This window comes from Macaca thibetana, chromosome 20 (assembly GCF_024542745.1).
Source record: "Macaca thibetana thibetana isolate TM-01 chromosome 20, ASM2454274v1, whole genome shotgun sequence".
NCBI lineage: Eukaryota > Metazoa > Chordata > Mammalia > Primates > Cercopithecidae > Macaca > Macaca thibetana.
Genome location: NC_065597.1, coordinates 35,084,538 through 35,111,806, shown reverse-complemented (window position 1 = coordinate 35,111,806; position 27,269 = coordinate 35,084,538). Strand labels below are relative to the sequence as shown.

Here is a 27,269-nt window from a genome sequence, read left to right as displayed (position 1 = left end):
CAGAGAAAAATATTTTATAACCATGTGAAAATTATATGAAACTCAAATTTAAGTGTTCATGATTAATGTTTTATTAAAGTACAGCCATGCCTGTTGGTTTACATATTATCTGTGCCTGCTTTCAAGCTATAACAGCACAGTTGAGTAGTTGCTACAGAGCCTGGCCCACAAAGCCCAAACTATTCACTACCTGTCCTTTTACAGAAGAAGTTTGCTCACTCTTGCCCTAGGAGACTAGAAACTGGGCAAGCGTTTGACAGCTATGTCTAGGATGGATGGCTCTGAGGCTCTTTTATAGCTTCCTTTGTTTCATTTTCCGTTTCTGTTTGTCGGCTTTGGTGCTTTATTTTTCTGGAATATATCCTGGGAATAACATAGGCTTAAGTCTAGAGAACTAGTGAATAATAGCTATTTCTGGGATGACTCAATGATTCCCCAGCTTGAGAGTCCATAAGGCCTGAGTAAAGGAAGAGAGGTATTCTACTTGTGGCTGGTGCTTTAAAAATAAAAGAAACCAATGAACTAATAATATCAGAAAGCAGATATGTGGGATTTTAATATAATAAGCATGAATACTATAACAGACAAAGATTCAGACCATCTACAAAATCCCGAAGGGGCCACTCTTAGAGAATACTGATTTACAATGGTTTAGAAGTGTTTAGCTGTTTGAATATTTAAGTATCTACTCTTTTCTGGCTCGATTAAATATTTAACATAGTTAATATATTTGGAATGTGGAAATGATTTTATTTTTCGTAAGACTCACATGTTAATAGTAAATGAACTGAAATTATTTTGTGCATTTTTGCTCTGCCTTTATATTTAGTTCGTTTCACCTTATATGCAGTTTGGGAATTTTTTCCACCTCATTTGTGAATGTTGATATGCCCTAAAGGGACATGTGTTTTAGACACTAAATGACAGGTGAACGCAGACCAGCATAAGGAAGTAGAAGTTTGGCCAGCCCTTGGTTTAGCTCTAGGTAGGAGCTCTCTCTTTCAAACTGTGGCTTTTACTTTTTTCATTTAGTTCATTTGCTCAGTGTCCTCTAGGTGTGGTGAAGAGATCTACATTATGGGACCTTTCCACTGATAACATTCCTTATTTTTAGCATAGTGGGGTATCCTACTGTAGCTTCAGAAAAAAGGCGGGTCATTTTCCTTTGTTTGCTTGGTGGCAGCAGTCAGGGCGGGGAACTTTTTATTGAAGTGTGATACACAAATCGTGAGTCTAGATTGACTAATTTTCTGAGAAGTGAGCACACTGTCAACCAATGGTTAGATCAAAAAACTGAAAATTGCGAGCTCCCTTGAAGCCGTCCTCATCCTTCCCCTTCTGTCCTTCCCCCGACAAGTGTAACCAATCCTGCCTTCTAACAACAGTGATAAGTTTGCCATTCAGTTTAAGGTTCTCAGTTGCCCGGGTTGTTGAGGAGTTTCTATGGAGGCTCGGTAGCACTTCTGCCAAGTCCTGCTTACATGGAGAGTAATTTGTTGCCCAAGGCCCTGATACTTTGCGATGCTCTCTGAAGTGCCTGCCAGTGTTGCCTTGCCAAAGGATTCCTAACCACGCCCTGGAGCTTAGTCACTGCTGTCGTAAAGGAGCCCTAGTGCTGTTCCGCTGTCCCTGCTGGCCTTTTCCTGTGCAGCCCCACTTGTGCTGCATTGACTGCTCCAGCTCCTGCTTCCATGGTTTCTTAGTGTTGCTTCTTCCTGTGCCTCTCCTCCATAGTTCCCCAAGGATGCAGCTGGTGTCCAGGCTGCATGGCCAGATTTTCCCAATGCAAGGCTTGGACTTCAGTTTTTTTCCCCCATAGATCGTTTTAATTGTCTCTACTGGACAAAGCTTACTGAGGTTATTTTCATGATTAGTTTTTAGTCTCTTGGTCAAAGTTGATTTAGTGGTTTAATCTCTATATTTTGTGGCTAAATTGATATTTTGTGGTGGGGATAAAAATTGTCCTAAATTTATGAAATTAGGCATAAATTGAAGCATTTTAGTGCAGTGGGATGATGAATACATCAAAGTATAGATTTAGTTGCACAATGAGGGTAGCAAAAAATGTATAAATTTGGAAACTTTAATAAAACTTTTTTGTATAATTAATTTCTACTGGTTGAATAATAATGCAGGACATCCAGTTTTTCCCAAATGTAGTATTTCATACATACCTCTCTTTTCTGCTGTGCAGACATAAAACAAGCTTATTTTCTCTTTACTTCTACCCTGAAGTTTTGTAGCAAAATTCTTTCTATATGTGTCTGTTTCTTTTGGTTTCTAATTCTGTTCACCTGGTTTTTGGTCTTGATATTTAGAGGGAAAGCACTAGTCTGGACCAAGTGTGATATGAATTCATGCCATTTAGACTGTCACTGCCTTATGCTGTGCTGCCTCAGAAATGTTAAGTATCATTTGGTAGTCTGATACCAACTGGAAGGGAATGTTTTTGTTCAGGTCTCTGCTTGCTAGTGGGTGCCCGTTTGGCAAGGGAGTGCAGGAAGCCTTTGAGAAGGACAGACTCACCAACGGAAGAAAAACCCCTCCTATTTATTCAAAATATGAGTACCTACTATGTGTCAGGCACTTCTACTGTTGTAGAAGCTTGGGGTACGTCAGTGAACAAAACACTGTGCTTGTGCAGCTTATGTTCTTGCAGAGGTGACAGACAGTAAAGGAGATGGGGGATTGCTGGGGGTGGCTTGTACTTTTAAACAGCTTTCTAGGTTGGCCTCAAAGGCAGGGTGATAGGTGAACTGAAACAGATAGGGAGTCAACCTTGAGTGTTTCTGGGGGAGGAACATTCCAGTAGAGGAAACACGGAGCGCAAAGGCTGTAAGGCAGGAATGTACCTGATCCGTTGGGGACCAGCAAAGAGGCCCCAGAGTGGCTGGCACCCATGAAAGGAGTGGAGATAGGGCTGGAGATGAGTCTGAGTGATGAGAGGAGGTGGGGCCCCTTTTGTAGGGTTTCATTCTGTACAAGAGGTTTAAGCAGGAGGCATGTGATCTGACTGACTGTAAAAGGATCAATGGTTGCTGGGTTGCTATAGACAGAATAGACTGTGGGAGGCAAGGGCTGAAGCTGGGAGGTTTGGGAGGGAGACTGCTGAGAGAGTCTAGGGAGGCAGCTTGGATGTGGGGAGGTGGCCAGGTAGAGATGGCGAGGACAGGCAGATTCTGGATGTATTTTGAAGGTAGATTTGAAGGGCTTTGTTGGTTGATTGGATGTAGGATATGAGTTATGGGCCATCATGGATTTTGGTCCAAACAACTGAGTAATGAAGTCTTCACACACTGAGAAGGCCAAGGGGCAGGTTTTGTGGATGAAAAGTTAGAGCCCAGTTTTGGGATATTACATTTAGGATGTTGTTCAGAGATTCAACCTTTATTTTACCATTGTCAAAACCATTATATATAATTAACTTTAAAAAATCTTTATTAGACCATGCTAAAGTAAATAACTGATTTTGTATTAATTACTTATACCAAATTCATTGCTCAAAATCTTTGGGGTGGGCTGGTCATTTGAGAAGCTGAGCATTTCCTTTGTCTGACATAGGAATAAAATATTAGATGTATTTCTTTCTTCCTTTATCTTTCTTTGTCTTCTTTTTTAATATTTGAAAATTTTTGTTTCATTCGGTTCTTTATTTAGGGATTTCCAAAGTTTTCCTCATGAATGAAAAAAGTATTTTCTTTTCCTTGACTCTGTTAAAAAATTATGTTTATCTTAGAGTAAAAATAATGGGCGGGGCGGGGGGGCGGGGGTGGGGTGGGGATCCGGAGAAGGGAATGCTTTGTTTTTCTTTTCCCTTTCTGGTGAATGACCATGGTTTTGTGTAATTAGTAGAATGTCATTGGCCTTGAACATTCCTGAGAAAACACATTTCTCTGTCAGGGCGGAGTAGTTGTTTAAAAATGCCCCTCTCCTCAAAATTCTTGTGTTTCTTCCTCTCTCCCTGAGGATACCTTCCTAATTCTCCCATCCCGATTTTCTCACAAAAAAAGATTGCAAATTACAGCCTGATTATATTGGGTCAAAAAAAATTACAATATTTGTTTAGAAATTTGAGGTTAAGAGTTATTGTGTATGTTAATTTTTCTTGAAGATTAAAGTCAGCTTGGAACTTCATAAAGAATACCAAAGTGGCTTTATGTTTACTCCAGCTGAGCTATTTTTGTTTTACCCTTGTTCCCTTGCCTTTAAAGTTAATGTCCTTTAATGCTCATTCTTAAAAGTTCTTAATGGATTTATGGCAGTAACAGTGTCCTTTTGACAATTAACCTGTGCTTCATAGCTGACATATAATTATTCGCCAACATGACAAAACCTGTCTCTACTAAAAATACAAAAAAGCCGGTAGTGTCACCCTGGTTGGGTGTGGTGGTGCACGCTGTAATCCCAGCTACTTGGGAGGCTGAGGCATGAGAATTGTTTGAATCTGGGAGGCGGAGCTTACCGTGAGTCAAGATCACGCTACTGTACTACAGCCTGGCTGACAGAGCGAGACTCTGTCTCCCAAAAAAAGGAAAAAAGTATAACAAGAGCTATTGTACAAGTAATTTGTTTAACAAAAATTTTCTTATTAACCGTTTAGCAATGTAATTTTTTTTTTTTCCCCAAGACAGTCTCACTCTATTGCCCAGGCTGGAATGCAGTGGTGTGATCTCGGCTTACTGCAACCTTCCGTTCCCCCCCCCCCACCCCCGCCCCCGCCCCCACGGTTCAAGTGATTCTCCTGCCTCAGCTTCCCGAGTAGCTGGGATTATAGGTGTGTGCCACCACACCCAGCTAATTTTTGTATTTTTAGTAGAGATGAGGGTTTCGCCATGTTGGCTAGGCTGGTCTCTAACTCCTGACCTTAGGCAATCTACCCACCTAGGCCTCCCAGAGTGCTGGGATTATAGGCGTGAGCCACCATGCCCAGCCAATTTTCCTACCATGGTGCTACTTTTTATCTTCTGTTGATTTAATTAGTGGTAGGAGTTAAAAACATTCTCTTGGTCAAGAATCTTATGTAAGAATAGTGCAGTATATATTCTGTACTATTGGCATTTCTCAAAGTAGCAGGTACAGTAACAAATCGAATGTCCTGAATGTCGTATATAACAAGCAGGCACAGATCTGTGCTCTCAGTAACCTTGTAAGATAAAGAATGTATGATTGGAGACCTGGACATGAGTATAAAAAAAAAAAAAAAGAAAAAAAAAGAATTTATTCTATGTTAGTGAAGGAGCAGGTGTATTAGAATAACAGTAGGGGAGAGAGGGAGAGTTAGTGGTGGTTAGTCCAAAGATTACCTGTTTTCCTGGTAGTAGAGAGTATTCTCAAAACTCAGCCTCTGTGGACTGGAATTTGTTCTTTCTGCTCAGGAGCCTCACAGAGTGGTTGTGAGGATCATTTGAGATAAGGTCTTATAAATTGCCTGGTGCTTTTGGGGTGGTAGTGTTTTTCTAAGATGGGTGAAGAATAAGAGGTATAAGGTGACTGTTCTTTAAGCCTCCTAGAGGTTGCCACAGTGGTTTCCATTTCCTTATCTGCTTTGAGTCTGTGGAAGGAGGCAGGAATTCTGGTCCGTGACTTGATATCCATGCATTTGTTCTGATGGCAGAAATCAATCTCGGGGCTGTCAATATGCACAGAAATGATCTGTTTTTTCACAGCCTGACTCATTTTCTCTGTCAGGCCTGTTTTTGGGCTATGTTCAGGAACAAATCCTGCTTGTTGATGAGCTGTGTCCTCGTCTGTTTACAAAAAGTTCTGCTGTTTCGTTAAGCTTGTAACAGATTCAGGCAGTGTTTGAAACCTGTCTTTCCCTTGTTTTAGATCTTTTCATTTTTTCTCCCATCTAGGATCTGCATCTCCAATGGATACTGAGGGGTTTGGTGAGCTCCTTCAGCAAGCTGAACAGCTTGCTGCTGAGACTGAGGGCATCTCAGAGCTTCCCCATGTGGAGCGGAACTTACAGGAGATCCAGCAGGCGGGCGAGCGCCTGCGTTCCCGTACCCTCACACGCACGTCCCAGGAGACGGCAGATGTCAAGGCGTGAGTACTGGTAGGGAGGCCCCTTTAGTACTGGGTGGCTTAGGGGCAGGATCTGTTTCTTCTTTCCTGCCTTGAATTCAGATCCAATCTGTGAATGACAGCCACTAGCCAGATTCTTGGGAACTCAGAAAGGTTTTATAAAAGGACAGCAGCCTTGGTTTGTTTCCCTGCTTCTCAGGTTTTCTAGCCTGTCTGATATCACAGGGAGAGATGATGAGCTGATATCACAGGGAGAGATGATCACAAGGTAGGAGGGGGTAAAAGAGTTCTGTCATGCTGAATCTGGTCACAGTAGTTCCTGCTTGGGGTCAATGACCGTTGGGTCATAAATGGCTCCTGTTATGTTAATACATATGGGCCCCACAGATAAGTGTTACCTTCAAAGCCAGAGAGCACTCAGTGATGAGGACAGGTTTTAAGAGCATTTGGAAGAAATTGATGAGCAGTTAGTGATGTGAAACCATCCAAGTGAGGAGTGATTCTGTCTGCTTGTTTTCACTGACCTGGGAGGCTGCTTCTGAAAGGCCTTGGAAATACAGTGCCCCCAGCTGATTGTAGAACAGGAGAGTGGGTGAGCCCCAAGAGAGTGCAGCTGGGGAAAAGTGCTGACTGACTGGGCTGGCAGCCACTGCTGCCACACAGCATCAGTTGGGCTGTTGATTCCACAAACATGTGTTTAGGATCCACGCTGTGCCAGGTCTGGACTATCTCTGGGGCGACAACCATGAATTAGACATGGTTCTTGCTCTCAAGGAGCTTATAATGTGGGGAGTGGGGCAGAAAAAAACTATGCTGCTTTCCTTAAGAGATGTGATTTACTGATTATTTACTGTGTGTTACAAGCTTGGCTAGACTTAAGATTTTGCTTAATTTTCACAATCATCATTAGGCTACAATCTCCACATTACAGTTGAGCAACAAAGGCTCAGAGAAGGCAAGTAACTTCCAGATCACACAGCTGGCGAGTGGTAAAGTAAGGATTCATACCTAGTGAGGCTGACTCCAGAGCGCATACTCCTCTGATCGTGATGGAAGGGCATGGGAGGATGGAGAGGGTGCTGCTACTTGTACCTTTGATGGGTCTGGAAAGACACTGAAATTCTGTGCAGGAAATATGGGAAATTGTCAGTCATCTCCTCGGTCTTCATTCCTTGAACTTGAGAAAGAACTAAGTGCTAGTGTTAATGTGGTACATTGTCTGCTCTAAGCATTTAACAGATGTCACGGGAGTATTATGTAGGAGTGGGCTACATTCTTGTTCTTGAGAGCTGAATGTTTTGGCTGCTCTGTCGAGTCAGTAAGGATGTTGTGGAAATTCTTCTGTAGGCCTCCCCAAAATGTTATTTTCTAAAATAACTAGTTGGTTTTGGTTCTGTTGGCATTGGTAAAGGCAAGTCAGAGGAACCCTGGCAGGGATTTTTCACCCTGCAGCCTTGCAGCTAAGTGCAGCCAACTGCTTCCCTACACTGCTTTCTCACAGCCCAACCAGCCTTTAGACACTTCTGCTAACTTGCCTTCCCTGTAGGCTCCTTACCTGCTTCTCCTGGCTGCCTACGGTTACCCCCAGTCTTGAGCATGCAGGCTTTGTGCTGTATGCAAAGATGCTGCTGAAGCGAAAGGCCCATGATGCCAGCTGAGTTGCTATAGTTATAATTTAATTGCATCAGCTTTACAACCTATTAAGAGCAAAAAGGGAAAATGTTTTCTTGGTAACAATTATTGGTCATGCTCTTTTTCTTGTAAATTTCCATTCTTTTTCATCTCTTTCTACCTCAAATTCATTATTTTAGGGAGGAGGAAGTTGGAATGTTGAAAGAATGGGTATAGGGTGGGGCAGGTGCTTAAAAAGAAACCAAAGGGCTGATGACTGTATTTTTCCATCTTCTTGATAGGCAGAGACATAAAGTGTGGTGTGAATATTTTAGTACATACAATATGAGGGCAGAAGAGAGAACTGAGTAGGAAAAATTTTCTTACATGAAATAAGTTTTGAAAGAAAATTCTGTCCTTAAGATTTTAGATTATAGATTTAAGATTGAAATGTTATGTGCCAAATTTATTTATTTGTCCAAATACACTGTGTTGAATATTTTGTTTTAGAGAATAGCTTTGGTAGCTTTTTTTATGTGTGTGTTTGATCTTTTAAAATTGTTCAATTTTTTCACACATAAAGAAGAGTATGCCTAACATATATAAAGATGTAAATCTGGGTTTGCAGCCCATGAGCTACATCCAGCCTTAAAGTTTTATTGGAACACAGCCAGGCTTATTTGTATTGTCTGTGCTGCTTTTGTGCTGCAGTATGAGAGTTGAGTAGTTTTGACAGAGATCATGTCCCCTGCAAAGCCTGAAATGTTTACTATATGCTGTTTACAGAAAAAGTTTGCTGACTCTGGTATAGATAATAAAATGAATGAATACTCATATGCACATTGATCAACTGAAACAGAATATTGAGCTGGGTGCCGTGGCTCATGCCTGTGACCCCAGCACTTTGGGAGGCTGAGGCAGGTGAATCGCTTGAACTCAGGAGTTCAAGACCAGCCTGGACAACATGGCAGAACTCATCTACAGAAAATTAGCTGAGCATGGTGACACGCACCTGTAGTCCTAGCTACTCGAGAGGCTGAGGTAGGAGGATTGTTTGAGCCCAGGAGGTCAGAGGGTGCCCATCATCAATTGCATACCCCTCTTTTCTCATCAAATATGCTGCACTAGATTTTTCCATTCAGACTCTGAAATCAGACAACCTAGAGGTGTATAAAGGAAAAGCCAGTAGTCACTCTTTCTCCCTAACTTTGTCATCCAACATAACCAATGTTATTAATTTGCTTATTTTTTCACATACTTTTCCATGTTCATGCAAAGCATATGTAAACATTTATTTCCCCAAAGTTTTACAGCACATTATAACTCTCCTTGTGATAATACTATAAGATGTTGTTTAAGCTCTTACTGTTTGTCAGGCACCGTGCCACACACTTTATACGCATTATGTAATTTATTTTAAAAATAACCCTGTGAAAGTGTTATGTGTGTTTTAAACTTGAGGAAAGTCAATAGTGAGTGGCCAGGCTGGAATTTCAAATCCAACTTAGTAAGAACTCCTCATATTTGTATGGTACTTTTCAGTTTCTGAAGGATTGTCATAGGCACTGTCCTGACTGGTCTGCAGTGCCTGAGAGGTAGGATAGGCATTTTTCCCCACATTTAACAGAGGAAGAAACTGAGGCTTGGAAAGGTGATGTATCCAAGATTTTCAGTAAGTGACAGGTGAGACTTGAACCCAGGCCTCCTGACATTTTATGTGCTTCCCATGTATGCTGGGAACAGTCCTTGTCCTTTTACTCTCCTGGAACTGGAAGGAGGCTCCAGCTTCCGTGACTTTCTGCTCATGGGGGACTGCCTGGCTTTTGGAAATTGAAGCAGGTAGAAGGCAGGGAACCTTCTAAGGATTTTTCCACCCTTACAGACTGAAAGTTTCTAGTACTGGCTTTCTTTATAAAGCCATCCCTACCCTAGATTCCCTGTCTCCTTCATCAGTCCTTTCTCTCCCTGCATATGCATCATATAAGCCATATACTGCATAAGCCACACACTGAACAGTTTCTACAGATGTCCACCACTTAAATGACCTTTCTTTTCTAACAATTCTAGTAGCTAATTTTTAAATTCTGAGGTTCTCAAAATCCTGGTATACGTTAAAATTATTTTGGCACTGGATACATTCTTATGTGTCTGATAAAGTACAGCACCATGGGACAAAATTTAGACATAGCTAACAAAATTGACCCAGCAATTCCACTTCTAGGGTTTTGTCCCAAAGATATACTGGCAAAAAACACCCAAGAAAACCCTGTGCACAAGGATATTCATTACAGCATTATTCGTAATAGCAAAAATTGAAAACAAATGTCCATCAGTAGGTGACTAGTGGAATAATGTAGTATGTCTATGTAGTAGAGTACTCTTCAGTAGTACAAAGGAATGAGAGTATACAGTAACATGGAGTGATTCCAGGACATATTAAGTAAAAAAGGCAGGGTAGAGAAAAGTGTTTAGTACTCTATCATTTGTATAAGAAAACAGGTGAAAGACATCCCATGTTCATGGATCAGAAGACTTAATAGTAATATATTAATATTCCCTAAATTGGTATACAGATTCAACACAGTCTCTATCAAAATCCCAGCTGGGATTTTTTGCAGAAAGTGACTAGTTGATTCTGAAATCCATATGGAGATGCAAGAGACCTAGAATAGCCAAAACAATCTTTAAAAAGCAGAAGAAAGTTGGAAGAATCACACTTGCAATTTCAAAATTTACTACAGAGTCACAGTAATTAAGACTATGGTACTGGCCTAATGACAGACATGTAGATTGATGGAATGGAATTATTAATCCAGATAAACCCTTGTGTCTGTGATCAGCTGATTTTCAACGTAGATTGATGGAATGGAATTATTAATCCAGATAAACCCTTGTGTCTGTGATCAGCTGATTTTCAACAAGGGTACTTAAACCATTCAGTGTGAAAAGAACAGTCTTTTCAACAAGTGATGCTAGGACAGTCATGTCAAAAGGACCCAGAAACCAAGAGGCTTCTACTGGCCAAAGATGAGATGATTTGATCATCGATTAGGATAATTGCATTGGATTGAAACATATCAAATATGTTTAAAATTTATGAGTTTATATACTAAAACAAAACTCATTGATTGCCTTTGGAGAGTACTAAAGAACCAACTCATTATTCAGGGTAATTACATAGTTGATTTTAGAGTTTCTTGGAATGGAAGTATTCTAGCTAATAAAGATGGAATTAGGATACCACCATTTTGCAACCACTGGGGAGTAAATGGATCTAAGCAATCATCATCAAGACTGCAAATATTTCAGGTGGACATAAGCAGATATTAAATACCTCTTAATGTAAAGTATATAGTAATCTAGCCATAAAAATAGTGGTACCTCAATCTAATCAAACCCTTGGAACTTTGAATTTGCAGGAAATATAGAGGACAAAGGAGCGTGTTAAATGATATCATGGGGATTCCGTCAGTAAAACGTTTTCTGTGGGAAACTATAGACTTGCTACTGTGAGTGCAGTCAGTGGATCAACAGCATCGGCATCAACCATGAGCTTTTTATAAATGGAGACTCTCAGGCCCCATCCCAGACCTATTAAATCAGAATCTACATTTTTAACAATGTTTCCAGGTGATTCATATGCACTTTTTTTTTCTGCTCTGTACCTTTGTCATCACATGTACATTTAAAGCTTGAGTAACACCGCTTTACGAGATAAATAATCCAGAATCTTCAACAAAGAGATTATAAGAAAAAAAATGAGATGGAGGGGCAACCTGTTGATGAAAAGAGATTTAGGAGGCATATTAATATTAATCATCCAAAAGTAGAGACCTTATTTGGATTTCATTTAAACAAACACAAATTTAAAAGTTGTGAAAAAATTAGGCAATATCTTGGATATGCTTCAAAATAAGCATATTTGTTGATAGAGAAAAATAGGTAGGGATGTAGATGAAACAGGGTTGGCTATGACATGCAAATTGTTGGGGCTGGGTGATGGGTATAAGGAGGTTTACTATTTTAATTTTTTTTTTATGAAGAAAAGAGGTTTAATTGATTCACATTTTCACAGGGTGTACAGGAAGCCTGGCTGGGGAGGTCTCAGGAAGCTTATAATCATGGCAGAAGGTGAAGGGGAAACAGGCACATCTTCACATGGTGGAGCAGGATAGAGGGTGAAGGGGGAAGTGCTACGTACTCTTTAACAACCAAATCTTATGGGAACTCACTGTCATGAGAACAGCAAAGGGGAAGTCTGCTCCCATAGTCCAGTCATCTCCCACTGGGTGCCCCCTCCAACATTGAGGATTACAGTTCGACATGAGATTTGAGTGGGAACACAGAGCCAAACCATATCATTCCACATCTAGCCCCTCCCAAATCTCATGTCCTTGTCACATTTCAAAGCACAGTCATGGCTTCCAAACAGACCCCCAATGTCTTAACTCATTCTAGCATTAACTCAAAAGTCCAAGTCCAAAGTCTCATCTGGGACAAGGCATGTCTTTTTGCCTATGAGCCTGTAAAACCAAAAACAAATTAGTTACCTCCAAGATACAATGGTGGTACAGGCATTGGGCAAATGTTCCCATTCCAACAGGGAGAAATTGGCCAAAACAAAGGGGCTACAGACCCCATGCAAATCCAAAACCCGGAAAGGCAGTCATTAAATTTTAAAGCTCCAAAATAATTTTATTTGACTCCATGTCTCACATCCAAGTACACTGATGCAATAGGTAGGCTCCCAAGACCTTGGGCATCTATGCTCCTTTGGCTCTACAGGGTACAGCCCCCTTGGCTGCTTTCATGGGCTAGTGTTGAGTGCCTATGGCTTTTCTAGGCACATGGTGCAAGCCGTCAGTGGGTCTACCATTCTGAGTTCTGGAGGATGGTGACTTTTTTCTCACAACTCCACTAGGCAGTGCTCCAGTGGGGACTTTTTGTGGGGGCTGCAACCCCACATTTCCCCTCCACATTGCTTAGTAGATTCTCCATGAGGGCTCTGCCCCTGTAGCCGACTTCTGCCTGGATATCCAGACATTTCTCTACATTCTCTGATGGCTGTTGGGAGGCTCCCAAAATTTTGTGTATTTAATTTTTTTCTATAATAGCTTTAAATGGGTGGGCCACTACAATGGCTGTAATAAAAAAGATAGTAACAAGTGTTGGTGAGGATGTGGGAAAAATTGGAATCTTTATACATTGCTGGTGGGAATGTAAAATGGTATAGTTGCTTTGGAAAACAGTCTGGCATTTCCTCAAAAGATTAAGCATAGGGTTATATGACCCAGCAATTCTGCTCCTAGGTATATACCTAAGAAAAATGGAAATGTATACTCACACAAAAACTTGTGCAGGAATGTTCATGGCATCTTTTAAAAATAATAGCCAAAAGTGGAAATAATCCAAATGCCCATCCACTGATGAACGGATACATAAAATGTGGTATGTCCATGCAATGGAATACTATTTGGCAGTAAAAAGGAATGAAGTACTAATACATGTTTCGACATGAATGAACCTTGAAAGCATTATGTTAAATGAAAGAAGCCAGTTACAAAGACTGTGTATTGTGATTGCATTTATGAGCAATGTCCGGAATAGGCAAATTTATAGAGACAGAAAGTAGATTAGTAGTTGCCAAGGGATGGGGGAGATTCGGGGGGGAATGGGGAATCACCACCTATTGGTCAGGGGTTGCTTTTTGGGGTGATGAAAATATTCTAAAATTGATTGTAGTGATGGTTGTACAATTTTATGAATACATAAAAATCACTGAATTGTAGGCCAGGCATGGTGGCTCACACCTGTAATCCCAGCCCTTTGGGAGGCCAAGGTGGGTGGATCACTTGAGCCAGGAGTTCAAGTCCAGCTTGGCCAACATGGGGAAACCCTGTCTCTAGTAAAAATACAAAAATTAGCTGAGTGTGGTGGCATGCACCTGTAGTGCCAGGTACTGGAGAGGCTGAGGCACAAGAATTGCTTGAACCTGGGAACTGGAGGTTGCAGAGATCTGAGATTGCACCACTGCACTATCCTGGGCAACAGAGCGAGACTCTGTCTCAAAAATAAATAACCGAATTGTATACTTTAAATGATAAATTGTAAAGCTGGGTGCAGTGGCAAGCATCCTTAGTTCCTGCTACTTGGGAGGCCAAGACAGGAGGATCTCTTGAGCCCGAGAGTTTGAGTCCAATATTAATCACAACTGATCATAGTCGTTGGGAGGAAAGTTTGGACTAGGTTACTCCTGAAACTAGGTGATTCTAATGTGCAACCAGGGTTGAGACCCACTCTTTTTTTTCTTTTTTTTTTTTTTTAATTTTTAAAAATTTTACTTTAAGTTCCTGGATGCACGTGCAGAATGTCCAGGTTTGTTACATAGATATACATGTGCTGTGGTGGTTTGCTGCACTTATCAACCTGTCATCTAGGTTTTAAGCGCCACATGAATTTGATATTTGTCCTAATGCTCTCCCTCTCCTTGTCCCTCACCCCCTGACAGGCTCCAATGTGTGTTGTTCCCCTCCCTGTGTCCATTGTGTTCTCATTGTTCAACTCCCACTTATGAGTGAGAACATGCAGTGTTTGGTTATGTGTTCCTGTGTTAGTTTGCTGAGAATGATGGCTTCCAGCTTCATCCAGGTCCCTGCAAAGGACATGAACTCAGTCTTTTTGATGGCTGCATAGTATTCCATGGTGTATATGTGCCACATTTTCTTTTACCAGTCTATCATTGATGGACATTTGGATTGGTTCCAAATCTTTGCTATTGTAAATAGTGCTGCAGTAAACATATGTGTGCTTGTGTCTTTATAGTAGAATGATTTATAATCCTTTGGGTATATACTCAGTAGTGGGATTGGTGGGTCAGATGGTATTTCTGTTTCTAGATCCCTGAGGAATTGCTACACTGTCTTCCACAATGGTTGAACTAATTTACACTCCCACCAACAGTGTAAAAGCATTCCTGTTTCTCCACGGCCTTGCCAACATCTATTGTTTCCTGACTTTTTTAGTAATCGCCATTCTGACTGGCGTGAGATGGTATCTCATTGTGGTTTTGATTTGCATTTCTCTAATGATCGGTGATATTGAGCTTTTTTTCATATGTTAGTTGACTGCATAAATGTCTTCTTTTGAGAAGGGAGACCCACTCTTATAGAGAGTTAACTATTTAGGATTATTAGAGGAGAGAGGAAATATATGGCAACCTGGAGGGAAAGCCCCGGGAATGACATCATAGTTGACCTGGAAGAGACAAAAATCTATAGGAAGGAACTTCTGGGTAAATGTAATCTGTTGCTGTAGTATTTATTGGATTAGAACTACATATGTGAAATTCTTTCTCTTCTCCAATAAGTCTGTTAGTTCAGGATTGAAACTTTTAGGTGTTATACCTATTGGTATACTGACTATTAAATTACTCAAAGTGAACACAAATGTTATCAGTGAAAGTTTTCAGTACTAATTTATAGTCCAGAAACAGTCTACAAATTAATGGACTGGATGTGGTGGTTCACGCCTGTAATCCCAGCACTTTTGGAGGCTGAGGCAGGAGGATTGCTTGGCCAGGAGTTTGAGACCAGCCTGGGCAACACAGCAAGACCCTGTCTGTAAATAAAATAAAATTAAGTTAAATTAATTGAGTTCCCATAAGTTTATTTTTTCCAGAGAGTGTTCTAGATATTAGTGCAATCTTTTCTTTAAAAAAACAACCCTTACATTGTTACCTTGCCCCAGGTGAGTAGAAATAAAGCTGACTATTATTATTCCCATTTCTCTTCAAAAGCATTTACTGGTCAGATAACAGCCTTCTATATTATTAGACTGGGCAGCAGAGAGGGAACCTGCAGATGTGCCGAAGATGGTGTTTGGCTTTTGAAGGGAAGCCATGGAGAACTGACCTTGAATTCTGGTTTGATTGCTCCTGGGCAAATCATTGATCACCTTGAACCTTTAGTTTCCTTAGCTCATGAATGACGTTTATACTAGGTTACTCCTGAAACTTCTACAATGTTATAGTTCACTATATCCATCTACGGAGGCTGTAAGTGTAGGATGGTGGTTAAGAGTTGTGCTATACAACCCGGGAGGCTGAGGCAGGAGAATCACATGAACCTCAGAGGCGGAGGTTGCAGTGAGCCGAGATCCTGCCACTGCACTCCAGTCTGGACGACAGAGTGAGACTCTGTCTCAAAAAAAAAAAAAAAAAAGAGTTGTGCTGCAGAACTAGAAGACCTGCCTCTGCCACTTCCTGACTCTGTGACTTTGGGCAAGCTGGTTAACCTGTTTATACCTTAGTTCTCTCATCCATAAAATGGGGATGAATGATAGCATATACCTCATGGGTTTCTTTACTATGACATGTTTGGAGCTGTCTAGCCTATGGTAGTGGTATTGTTTTATTCTAGACAAGGCTCTCAAATTCAGGCATGCTTAGAATTTGAATCTGTTACTACAAACTACAGTGTTATGGCTCTTATTCCATGTGATTTCTATGGAAAGATATAAAACAACTATGTAAAAGTGTCTGGACAGTATATAGGAAGTTTTGAATGGAAAATACTCTCCAGTATTTGATGAAGCATATTAGATGTCCTAATCCTACTTTTCCCCTTACTTATGTCTCCCTATTGTGTATCCTCACATAGGTCAGTTCTACTTGGGTCTCGGGGACTTGACATATCCCACATCTCCCAGCGATTGGAGAGTCTGAGTGCAGCCACCACCTTTGAGCCTCTTGAGCCCGTGAAGGACACCGACATTCAGGTAAGGACTGCCAAGTGCAGGTGGAACCCAGAGCATATAACCCAGGCTGAAGACCCTGGCCCTTTATTAACCAGCTGATTAAGGAATTTCAGTTTTCTTTGTTAATTTTCTTCTTCCTCAAATATTAAGAGAACAGTAGATTCAGCTTTGGAGGTATAGTGGAAAACATTGGGTTATTTTCAGAGCTCTCTGTGTAGCTGAATTTAAGAAAGCAATTCCAACCTGCACTTTTTAGATTATTATAATTAGGAGAACAGATTTCTCTTCTTTCCTTGGGTTTAATCCAAGGCTCAGAGACATTAGTCTCAAGTTTCTTTCGCTTTCTTTGCTGGATCTCAAATAATTTTACTATTCGTCTTCCACATTTCTTTTTTACATCTTGCTTGTATTGGTTGGCAAAGAGCTGGGGAAAACTTAGAGTACTATTTACTGAAACCTACTCAATGATTTCCAAGAAGTGTTTGGCTGCATTAGTGGCACCAGGAAATAGTCTAATAGAGCACTCCAGTCTCATTTAACCAAACATGCCACTAGCAATCAATAGCTGTTTTAATCTAATCAGAAACTGACATAAAATTGTTAAGGAAAAAACTCACAGTCTGTTTAGTTTTTGAGGAATTGGAACACTGCATTTGCATTAGTGAAGGGACAGTGGGGCACCATTTTATTTTTTTTATCGTTGATTTACCTGAAAATGAAAGGATGCCTCCTGCGGAGGCAAATTCTAGTAGAAATGGGCAATATTATTTGGGCTCAATTTGAATTAACACTCTTTACCCCAGTACCCTTCCTAAGAACCATTTTAGTCCATCTAATGGCCACATTTCTACTGCATTTATTTGAATTCAGAAACCTAAAACTGTACTTTGAGTTGAGAGTTGAAGAACTATAGATATTTTTCCTATTGCTGCTATGTTCCCAAAGTATGAAAATCCAGTTTTTCCAGTTTTATATGCTAAATCATATTTGCCTGTCAACTTATAATTGCCTTCTCATTTCCATGTAATCTTAAAATGGCATGTATACCTTTTAAACTTTTTTTTAAGTTTTAGCTCCCCTCCCCCATACAACTGCTTGAGGCTATCTATTAACAAATACGTATAACAGGGATGAATAATCACCATATATTTTGGGAGTATTCCTAATAATGTGGAAAGAAATGGCACCTGCTGAAAGGGTTTTTGTTTGTTTGTAATGTTGAAAATACCAAAGAAATTGTTTGTTTGAAAAACAAAGTGTTTTTTACATTTTCTTTGATATTCTTGGAGTAGATATTTTGAATACTCAACAGCATTTTGTGCTGCACTTCATGCATTTCCAGTGATGTGAAACTCCATTTTTTTTACCTTAAGGTATTGACAGGTTTGTAAATGTATTGAGTCATAATGATCATCTCATGTAACCTTGTACTTAATCAAGAATACCCTCCTTCAACACTGCCGTTAGATGGTTTTCTGACAATATATGCTCAGTTACATCAAAGAGAATTTCTTAATTTGCAAAGAGCGCACCAGAGCTTTGGTCCTGTACCACTGAGAAATCTTTGAACTCTGAGATTAAGGATGCTTCCTTTTCAAAAGTTCACCTCTTGGCCAGGCACAGTAACTCATGCCTCTAGTCCCAGCATGGTAGGAGGCTGAGGCGGGAGGATTGTTTGAGCCTAGGAGTTCAAGACCCGCTTGGGCAACATAGTGATACCCCCTGTATTTGGCCATTCTTGCATTGCTATAAAGATATACCTGAGACTGGGTAATATATAAAGAAAAGAGGTTGAATTGGCTCATGGTTCTGCAGGCTGTACAAGAAGCACAGCACCAGCATCTGCTTCTGGGGAGGCCTCAGGGAGCTTTTACTCATGGCAAAAGGTGAAGTGGGAGCTTGCACGTCACATGGTAAAAGCAGGAGCTAGAAAGAGTTGGACGGGGTGGCGGGGGGGCGGGCAGTGGGTGTCACACACTTTCAAACACCAGATCTTATAAGAACTCACTGTTATAAGGACAGCACCAAGAGGATGGTATTAAACCATTCATGAGAAATCTGCTCCCATGATCCAGTCACCTCCCACCAGGCCCCACCCCCAACATTGGGGATTACAGTTCAACATGAGATTTGGCAGGGACATGTATTCAAACTATGTCACTCTGTCTCTACAAAGATAAAAAATTATCGGGGTATGCTGGCGCACGCCTGTAGTCCCAGCTACAGCGGTAGCCTGAGGTGGGAACATCACTTGAGTCCAGGAGGTTGAGGTTGAGGCTGCAGTGCGTCCTTCCTGTGTGCACCACTGTACTTAAGTCTGGGTGACAGAGCAAGACCCTGTCTCAAAAACAAAAAACAACTCACCTCTTCGTTGTGCTGTTCCAGAATAACTTCAAAAATGCAAAATGGTCAGTCCAAGATAACTTTTGATTAATTAGGAATTGATCATCTAGACCTGAAGTAAGTTTAAGGCTTACTAGTTTTGAAATGAGTTCTCTGTTGACTTCATCTTCTTGCCAGCAAAGGCTTAAAGGAGAAGATTTAGCTTTGGCCTGATCGGGGGAACTCTGTTTTATCAACAGGGATTGGAGGTTTTAAGTTGTATTGTGTGGTTCAATTGACCTGTGCTTAAACTTCTATACACATATCCTTCCCTGACTTCTTGTTTAGTAACCAAGTGTAAGAGCCAAGCCAGCTTGCACTCCTGGCACGGAGTGATCCTCCTCTTAATTCTTCTCATAATGTGTTGGTTATCCAAGAAGAGTAAACTTGGACATTTTCAGTGATTTGTCTTTAGAAAAGCCACATATACTATTTGATGGACTTTTTTTTCATTTCTTTTAATTGCTTAATTGAGATATAATTCACATACCATAAATCTGATGCACTCTTGTAATTGAACTTCTGTTTTTCAATCAGTACATTTTTTTGAGGTGAGAATGCACCCTAATTCCATGTGCTATCAGTCAGAGTGAAATTATTATGTCAGTTTATAAGCCACTTAAAGTACTGTTCATAAAAAGGAAATGCTGATGCATTCTTTGACAAATACTGTCCAGGACTTTGTACTGTCCATTGTTTGCATTACTTATAAGCTTAAAGGCATTTTGCCATGTATGCATTGTCCTTTTCTATTTGGTAAACATTGATTATATTTCCTTCTGCTTCTAATGGAGCTTGAAATTAATATGGGTTTTTGTTGTTACCATTTCGTTGTTTGTCATAATCAATAATGTTTGTGTGCATTGTGAATGCATTTTTTTTAAATTGCTGTGACCAGCAGAGGTAGTATATTAAAGAAATGCCACTAAAATATATGTATGGATGATACTAGTAGAATTTTTTTAATGTTTATTGATTTTATTTTTTGGAAATGGTCATAAAGAAGGCCTACATTTGTGTAATAGAGGTGAAGAGTGATAACAGGACATGCTGCTAAAAGAGCTGTACTGGATCTTTTCTAAATGACTTTGTAGTGCTTGGGAGTGTGTGTCCTGTCACAGAGATCCACTTGCTCACTTCTGTCTTTGGAGAAATAAATATTGAGGGCATATTGCACATCTTTACTGTGATCTGAACAGACCTAATGTATCATGGAGAATGTATTATATAATAATAAAGTGCAAATGTACATAGTTCAGTTATATTCTGGGCTTTTTCACTAGATTGCATGTATATTTCAAGAAGTCTGTGCAGAAATAGCCTGAGTTGGCCATGAAAATGGGAGGTGCAGTTTCTCAGCATTAGTCTATAATATTTTTCAATGGCATTAGACTTTCAAAATAACTAAGAGTGGAATTGGAATGTTTCTAACATAAAGAAATGATAAAACACTTGAGGTGAAGGATATCCTGATTGCCGATTTGATCATTACACATTGTATGCTTGTATCAGAGTATCATGTATACAACATGAATAAATATAATTATGATGTATCCCTAATAATTAAAAATATTTTTAATGGCATTAGACCATTATAGAGCAATAATAAATAATTGCCAAACTTTATTAAATTCCTAGGGATGCTGTAACAAAGTACTGCAAACTTGGTGGCCTAAAACAACAGAAGTTTATTCTGTCACAGTTCTGGAATCCTGAACTTTGAAATCAAGGTATTGGCAGCACCACATTCTCTCCATAGGCTCTAGGGGAGACTCCTTTCTCTTCTGGCTTCTGACTGGCTCCTGACATTCCTTGGCTTATGGCAGCATAACTTCAGTCTCTTCTTCCGTCTTCACAGGGTTCTTCCTTGTGTGTGTCAGGTCTACCTTTCATGTCATATAAGGACACCAGTCATTGGATTTAGGACCCACCGTAAATCCAGGATAATCTCTTCTTGAGATCCTTAATTACATTTGCAAACACCCTATTTCCAAGTAAGGTCACATTTACAAGGACCAGAGGTTGGGACCTGGATATATCTTTTTGTGGGACACACACTTCAACCCACTGTACTTATAGTGCCAGAAATTTTAAAACTGTTACTGTAAAGAATGAAGCATCTTCAAATCTAACTCCATTTCACATCCATGGGCAGTATTGGGAGAAGATATCCATTGCTAGTCGTTCAGTACTGCAGGTCCCAACTAAGTCTCTTTTGTCATCCTCATCATTCTCTTTTGAGCCTTTGGGAAATGAGGGTGACTACTTATCTCTGATTTCAGAATTTAATAGTAGTTACTCTTTCTAAACATGTTAACAGTCTGTAATGTATTTGAGAGGTGTATCTAGAGACATTTTTCAACTAGAAACTCTCTGCTTCTTAAAGTATTAAATATGTAGTTTTTAAGGTAAGTATAGATGGCATTAAGTTTTGGCATTTTTCGAAGGTAGAAGGAACTGCTTGTGTGTGTATATATATGTAAATACCCAACCCATTCTTTTTTCTTTTATAACTTATATCTTTGCTCACTGCCTTCACTTGTCCTGGAACATCCAAGCCCTAATTTCAGTCTAAGACCCTAAGGCTTTCCTTAGATGTCACCTCTTCCCTAGTCTTAATAGACCTGTCTTCCCCACAGCCTCCAAATATAGTATATTGGCTTCCATGCTTAGGAAAAGACAAAACTTTCTGAATGCTTCCTTACAAAATAAATAGAAATCTAGATTATGTTGTTGGAATTGACTTAGCAGCCAATTCTAATCTTAGTTAAGTGAAAATTCAGCTCCTTCTACCACCGCCCTCCCCCCACAAAAAAAGACTCTGTTCTGAAGGTCTTCATAATCTGCCTAAATCTCCAGATGGAAATCTGTCCTATATGAGTAAAGAGGAAAAGAAGTGATAAACAGGATAAAATACCTTAAAAAAATTAGAGTCAGGGAAACTGATCTACCATATGTAAGACTAAAGGTGTGATAATTGACTGTTAAAAACTTGTTTTGCTTGCCACACACTGTGTCTATAACATATTCATTATTTTCTTCCTTTTTCTGTCCTTGGAAATGTAGAATATGCTGAAACCACTTTTAGTTTGTCTTTTAAATAGTAAAATAGTAATAGTAAGAAGAAACTAACTGGCTTTGGTAAGTATAAAAATGAATCAATGGCTGGGTGCGGTGGCCCGCACCTGTAATCCCAGCACTTTGGGAGGCTCAGGCAGGCAGATCACTTGAGGTTAGGAGTTCAAGATCAACCTGGTCAACATGGTGAAACCCGTCTCTACTGAAAATACAAAAATTAGCTGGACGTGTTGGCGCACGCCTGTAATCCCAGCTACTTGGGAGGTTAAGACAGGAGAATCACTTGACCTGAGAGGTGGAGGTTGTGGTGAGCTGAGATGGCACCACTGCACTCCAGCCTGGCCGACAGAGAGAGACTGTCTCAAAAAATAAATAAAATTTAAAAATGAATCAATAGTGTTGTAACCCCTTATCACCTGAATTATTTTTATAGTCTATCTTTCAGTTTTCTATCTTCTGCTCCTTAAATGCAGCTATATATAACAGCAAAGAGGAAAAGTAGTTGCTCACTAATTGGGTGTTTGTAGTACTGGCAAGTTGTTGGTTGGGAACAGGTTGCAGAAATCCTGTGGCAGTTTGTTGGAAAGAGGGTCAGATTTGCCTAGAATGATTAGTATGCTAATAGCTCTTCAGGAATTACTGGCAAAATATTAATATTGAAGAAAAAGTGCAGTAAAATTTCCTTAGCTTGAATCAGTTAAGGGAAAGTACAGTCTGAATGGGTAAACAGTATCTTAATTCTAAGACTGAAAGAAATGCAGTTGTCATTTTCATCTGTTTCTGAAACTGAAACTGCTAAGTATGTTTACCAAAGAAAAGTATTATTACCAGACCTGCTTTAGCAAATCTAAGGAAGAGATGAAGTTCTTAAGAGTTGCATCTGTTTGCGTACTGATGATTTGTGTAACGATTCTGAGAAATGGTTTAAGTAGGCAGAACATCCCTGTCTTCCATCTTGTTTCTGTTCTTAATATGCCTGAGTAGGCTCTTCTGCACAAAATGGTGATCTAGCCCAAATTGGATGATTTTGAACTGATGAACTGTGGACCCTGAAGGAATAAGACTTTACTCTCTAAATATTTTCACGTAATATACAAATATAAGGGACTATTCCATGGAATTTAATGGTGTGAAGGCTTTTAGTTAAGCATTTGTGTTTATTGATCTCCTTTGTTATATTCCTCTTGTTCCTAAGAGAATGAACAGGATGTTCATGATACCCTTTCTTTTGAGTTTTTAGAGGGATTTAATGGATATTTGAACCTTGGTCTTTCTCAGCTTATGACAGCTGCCCATCCTGGACTTAAAACAACCTATAGTTAATGCTCCTGGGCTCAGAAGGAGTGATGAATCTGATAATCATCATATCCAAAGTCTGTTAGTTGGAGAGAAATCCTTTCCTGGAACACTGGGTACATTTTAGGCCAAGATTTGGGTGTAGTGACTGAATTGCATGTAGAAAAGACATTACATCTTACTGTGCCGTGTTCTGGTTCAGGGACAATAAGTGGTGCCAAGCTTTGTCCCCTATGTGAACACAGTGGTGTCTACATCACACCTACTTAATAAACATATTTGCTGTTCCTTGTCATTAAACCGTGACCCAGTATAAATCTTAGAGTTGGTAAAAAACCAGTAAACCTGTAAAAAAAAAAAAAAAAAAAAAAAGTGTCTTCACAGAGGCAGGCTAATGTGGCATCCTCATTCGTGTTTATAATTAGGTAGCGTAATGCTGATCACAGTGGTAAGAAATTGAAATGATTTAATTTTTCTGCCTGTCCGTGATAAGGGAAAAGGTAGGCATTGTGGTCTGGTGGCAAAGTATGCAATTACATTAAAGTATTCTGTGAATGGAATTAAAAATGGTAACTTTGGAATAAAAATGGGTCTGGGGAAAATGTGAAAAACTGCTTTTATGTGAGCCAGGGAGATAAGATTTCAGCCTTTTTATTTATCCATTCACACTTACTCCTGAATGCAGAGCTTTCAGAATAAGCAAGTAAATGGATGCTGAATGCATTCTGAACGAGCAGGAAATGACAGGCTTTTTTGTCTTCTAGGAGGTTTCTTATATCCTGTAGTGAGCAAGAGAATATCAATTACCAACTTAAAGAAGAAAGAAGTTGGAATGGTTCTCTAAGAGTATTTTGGAACAAGCCCCATGGCTAAAATATTTATCTGACATTTTAATAGAAGACTTCAGATATTGACCAGGCTCTGGTGCCTTTGAACTGGAGTTGAGTCGTCCCCTCCCTCCTTCACCAGCTGTCTCTTAACCTGCCGATATACACTGATGCCCCAGCACTCTGGAGATGAGAAACATAGATTGACATCTTCAGTCTGGCATCTATAAATTGCTTGGTTGCAGGAACCAGAAATGGGCATGTCTTTTTATCTGCTGAACTACTTGATACTGGAGTAGTTGTGATTTAAATGGTGATTAAAGCCTTGTCAAATATTGAATGTTTTACTGTAGATCAGTCTGTTGTTCTCAGATGGCAGCCCTTTACCCAGTGTGCCACTTTGATCTGCTTGCCACAGCACCTTGTGATCTCTTATTTCTGTTTTGGAATGTTCGATCCAAAGCTGTGCAGGCCTGCAGCCTGATGTGGCAGTTGGCAAACTGAGGCTTCTCAGTTACAAAACTTTGGGGCCCAGGTTGTTGGTGTCTCACTAAAAATCCATGATCTGCGGTGGAACTGAGAGAGGGGATTACATGGAGGGGAGACCCTTGGCTTTATTTCTTTTTGTTTGTTTGTTTGGTGGAGACCAGGAAAAGAAGCTGGGAGGTAAGACGGGCAACATCCCCTACTGACAAGACCTAGACTTATAATTTTCTTTTTTTTCCCCAGGGTATCAAGCTTAGGCAGCAAGGCATGCCTAATTCTTCTTTTTCTTTTTTTAAATTTATACTTTAAGTTCTAGGGGACATGTGCACAACATGCAGGTTTGTTACATATGTATACATGTGCCATGTTGGTGTGCTGCACCCATTAACTCATCATTTACATTAGGTATATCTCCTGATGCTATCCCTCACCCCTACCCCCTCCCCACAATAGGAGCCGGTGTGTGATGTTCCCCTTCCTGTGTCCAAGTGATCACATTGTTCAGTTCCCACCTATGGATGAGAACACGCGACTTAGCATTTTCTTTTGCTGCAGTGTTCTAAGAACCAGTGTGTATTGCTATGTTTTAAAACATCTTTCCATTTCACAGATGCTCAGCTTCCATCTTGCACTTCAGATATGGAGAGGCTGAATGTGTTCCCCAAGCCCAGGTTGCTGGCAGCCATGCTGGGACTAAGGCCCTTGATTCTGACAGCTGCTGGTCTGCAGCGATCACAAGATCAACAGTGGTGCACGCACCACTTTAATTATTCTGGAGGACAGAAGGGTCAGTCCTTGCCTCTCACTGTGGAGTGGCTGTGAGGCTGAGATGCCATCAGCAAAATCCTGCCTGTGCTTTCCAGAAAGCTGCAGCACTTGAAGCATTGCAGCAGAATCTGCTGAGCAGGGCTGGGCATGACACAGCTGCCAATAAATTATTCAGAAAGAACCCTTGTCTTATAAGACATATTTGCAATGAAGACTAGGCTATTTGTTTAATTTATAAAACAAAAGGGACGGAGGGTTAGGTCAGCAGAATGTAAGTGGGAGTGTGGATTTACTTGCTGATTTTTAAAAATTACTGACTAATTTGGTTTACTTATTTGAATGGGATGAACAAAAGGATATGGGGGAGAGTTTCTTCCACTCCTCCCTTTTCTTTAAAAAAAATAGTCTATTTTAAAATGCTGTTGCTATCTTAGGGACAGGTAGAAACAGCCATGGAAGGTTATATGATATGCTTGATTTGCTCAAGGTACCAGAATACACTAGTATGATATTCCCTGGGAGTTTTCTCTCCTCTTCTAGTAGGTTCTGTCACTTTCACAGTGCACATCAATCTGTCTCAACAGGAGTACCAGTCTCTAAATGAGCAGGGCCTGGCGGACCCTTGAAAGTTTATGGGCATTTACAGGATCATTTAATTCTGTAATGAGGTCCTAAACTGCCCCAGATGTCTTAGCATTGAATGAATATGGTGGTGGGTGTTATTCATTCAAAAGGTGCTTTTACTGAATCAGTGCTTCTCAAACCAGTTTTTTTTCTTCACTTTGCCTCAGACTGAGAGGTACTTTTATAAAATATAACAAAAATGAATTACTAGGAAAAAAAGACATGCAAAATACAAGCCCTCTTTAAAATTGGATTTGATAGCTATAAAATTACTCAGTTTGCTATAAAAATCTCTAAATCCTTATTGTCGGTTTTTGCACTTAACTGCTGCAGACTGGGAGCAAACCATTTGCGGACCGGTGCGCCTTTGACCATATTTTGGGTACCACAAGTTTAAATAGTTGTGTTTTTCTCTCCTTCCTTCTTCCTTCCCTGTTTCTCACCATTGCAGTGAAACATAATACCAGAGACACATTAAATTCTTGTCTTTTGGCCAGGCGCAGTGGCTCATGCCTGTAATCCCAGCACTTTGGGAGGCTGAGGTGGGCGGATCACCTGAGGTCAGAAGTTTGAGACCAGCCTGACCAACATGGAGAAACCCCATCTCTACTAAAAATACAAAATTAGCTGGGTGTGGTGGTGCATGCCTGTATTCCTAGCTACTCGGGAGACTGAGGCAGGAGAATTGCTTGAACCCGGGAGGCAGAGGTTGCAGTGAGCCAAGATTGCGCCATTGCACTCCAGCCTGGGTGACAGGTGCGAAACTCTGTCTCAAAAAAAAAAAAAAATTTTTTTTTTTTTGGCCAGGTGCGGTGGCTCCCAGCACTTTGGGAGGCCGAGGCGGGCGGATCACGAGGTCAGGAGATCGAGACCATCCTGGCTAACATGGTGAAACCCCGTCTCTACTAAAAAATACAAAAGATTAGCTGGGCGTGGTGGTGGGCGCCTGTAGTCCCAGCTACTCGGGAGGCTGAGGCAGGAGAATGGTGTGAACCTGGGAGGGGGAGCTTGCGGTGAGCCGAGATGTGCCACTGCACTCTAGTCTGGGTGACAGAGCAAGACTCCATTTAAAAAAAAAAAAAAAAAAGAAAAAATTGACTTTTGTTTTACCCTAGCTAACATCAGGGAGGAAAAGCCAAGGTTTATTGAACATTTATTATGTTCAGATGCTGTGCTAAGCACTTCCTAGGCTTGCTCATTTAATCTTCCCAGCAACCCTCTGAGGTGGATACTTATTGTTAACCCCATGTCACAGATGAGAAAGCTAAGGCTTGCAGAGGCTAGGTATGCCAGACCAGAGCTCCAGTCTGTTGATTTGAGTCTAATTCTGTGCTCTTAGCTGCCTAGGCTTTAAATTTCATTTGTAGACTAAGACTGTTTTCGTAAAGGAGTGAATTTTTTCAGAATGTATTAGAA

The 27,269-nt window shown here is 40.3% G+C and overlaps 3 protein-coding genes across 7 annotated transcripts in view; 1 reads left to right on the top strand and 2 right to left on the bottom strand.

The window, feature by feature from the left end:
- The window catches only part of LOC126943899 (metallothionein-1E-like), a 374,938-nt gene that overhangs the window by 88,115 nt on the left and 259,554 nt on the right, over window positions 1-27,269 (bottom strand). The window lies entirely within an intron of this gene.
- NUP93 (nucleoporin 93) overlaps window positions 1-27,269 on the top strand; it is a 113,511-nt gene that overhangs the window by 10,148 nt on the left and 76,094 nt on the right. For 2 of the 4 annotated variants that reach the window (XM_050772897.1, XM_050772895.1), the window contains exons 2-3: window positions 5,856-6,048; window positions 16,296-16,413. In XM_050772897.1, the coding sequence (XP_050628854.1) occupies window positions 5,870-6,048; window positions 16,296-16,413 (297 nt within the window). In that variant the 5' untranslated portion in view covers window positions 5,856-5,869. Of the gene's footprint in view, window positions 1-5,855; window positions 6,059-16,295; window positions 16,414-27,269 lie in introns of all 4 variants that reach the window. The other 2 variants (XM_050772896.1, XM_050772898.1) reach the window with 2 other exon arrangements.
- Window positions 1-27,269, bottom strand: part of LOC126943920 (metallothionein-2) — a 170,442-nt gene that overhangs the window by 94,585 nt on the left and 48,588 nt on the right. The window lies entirely within an intron of this gene.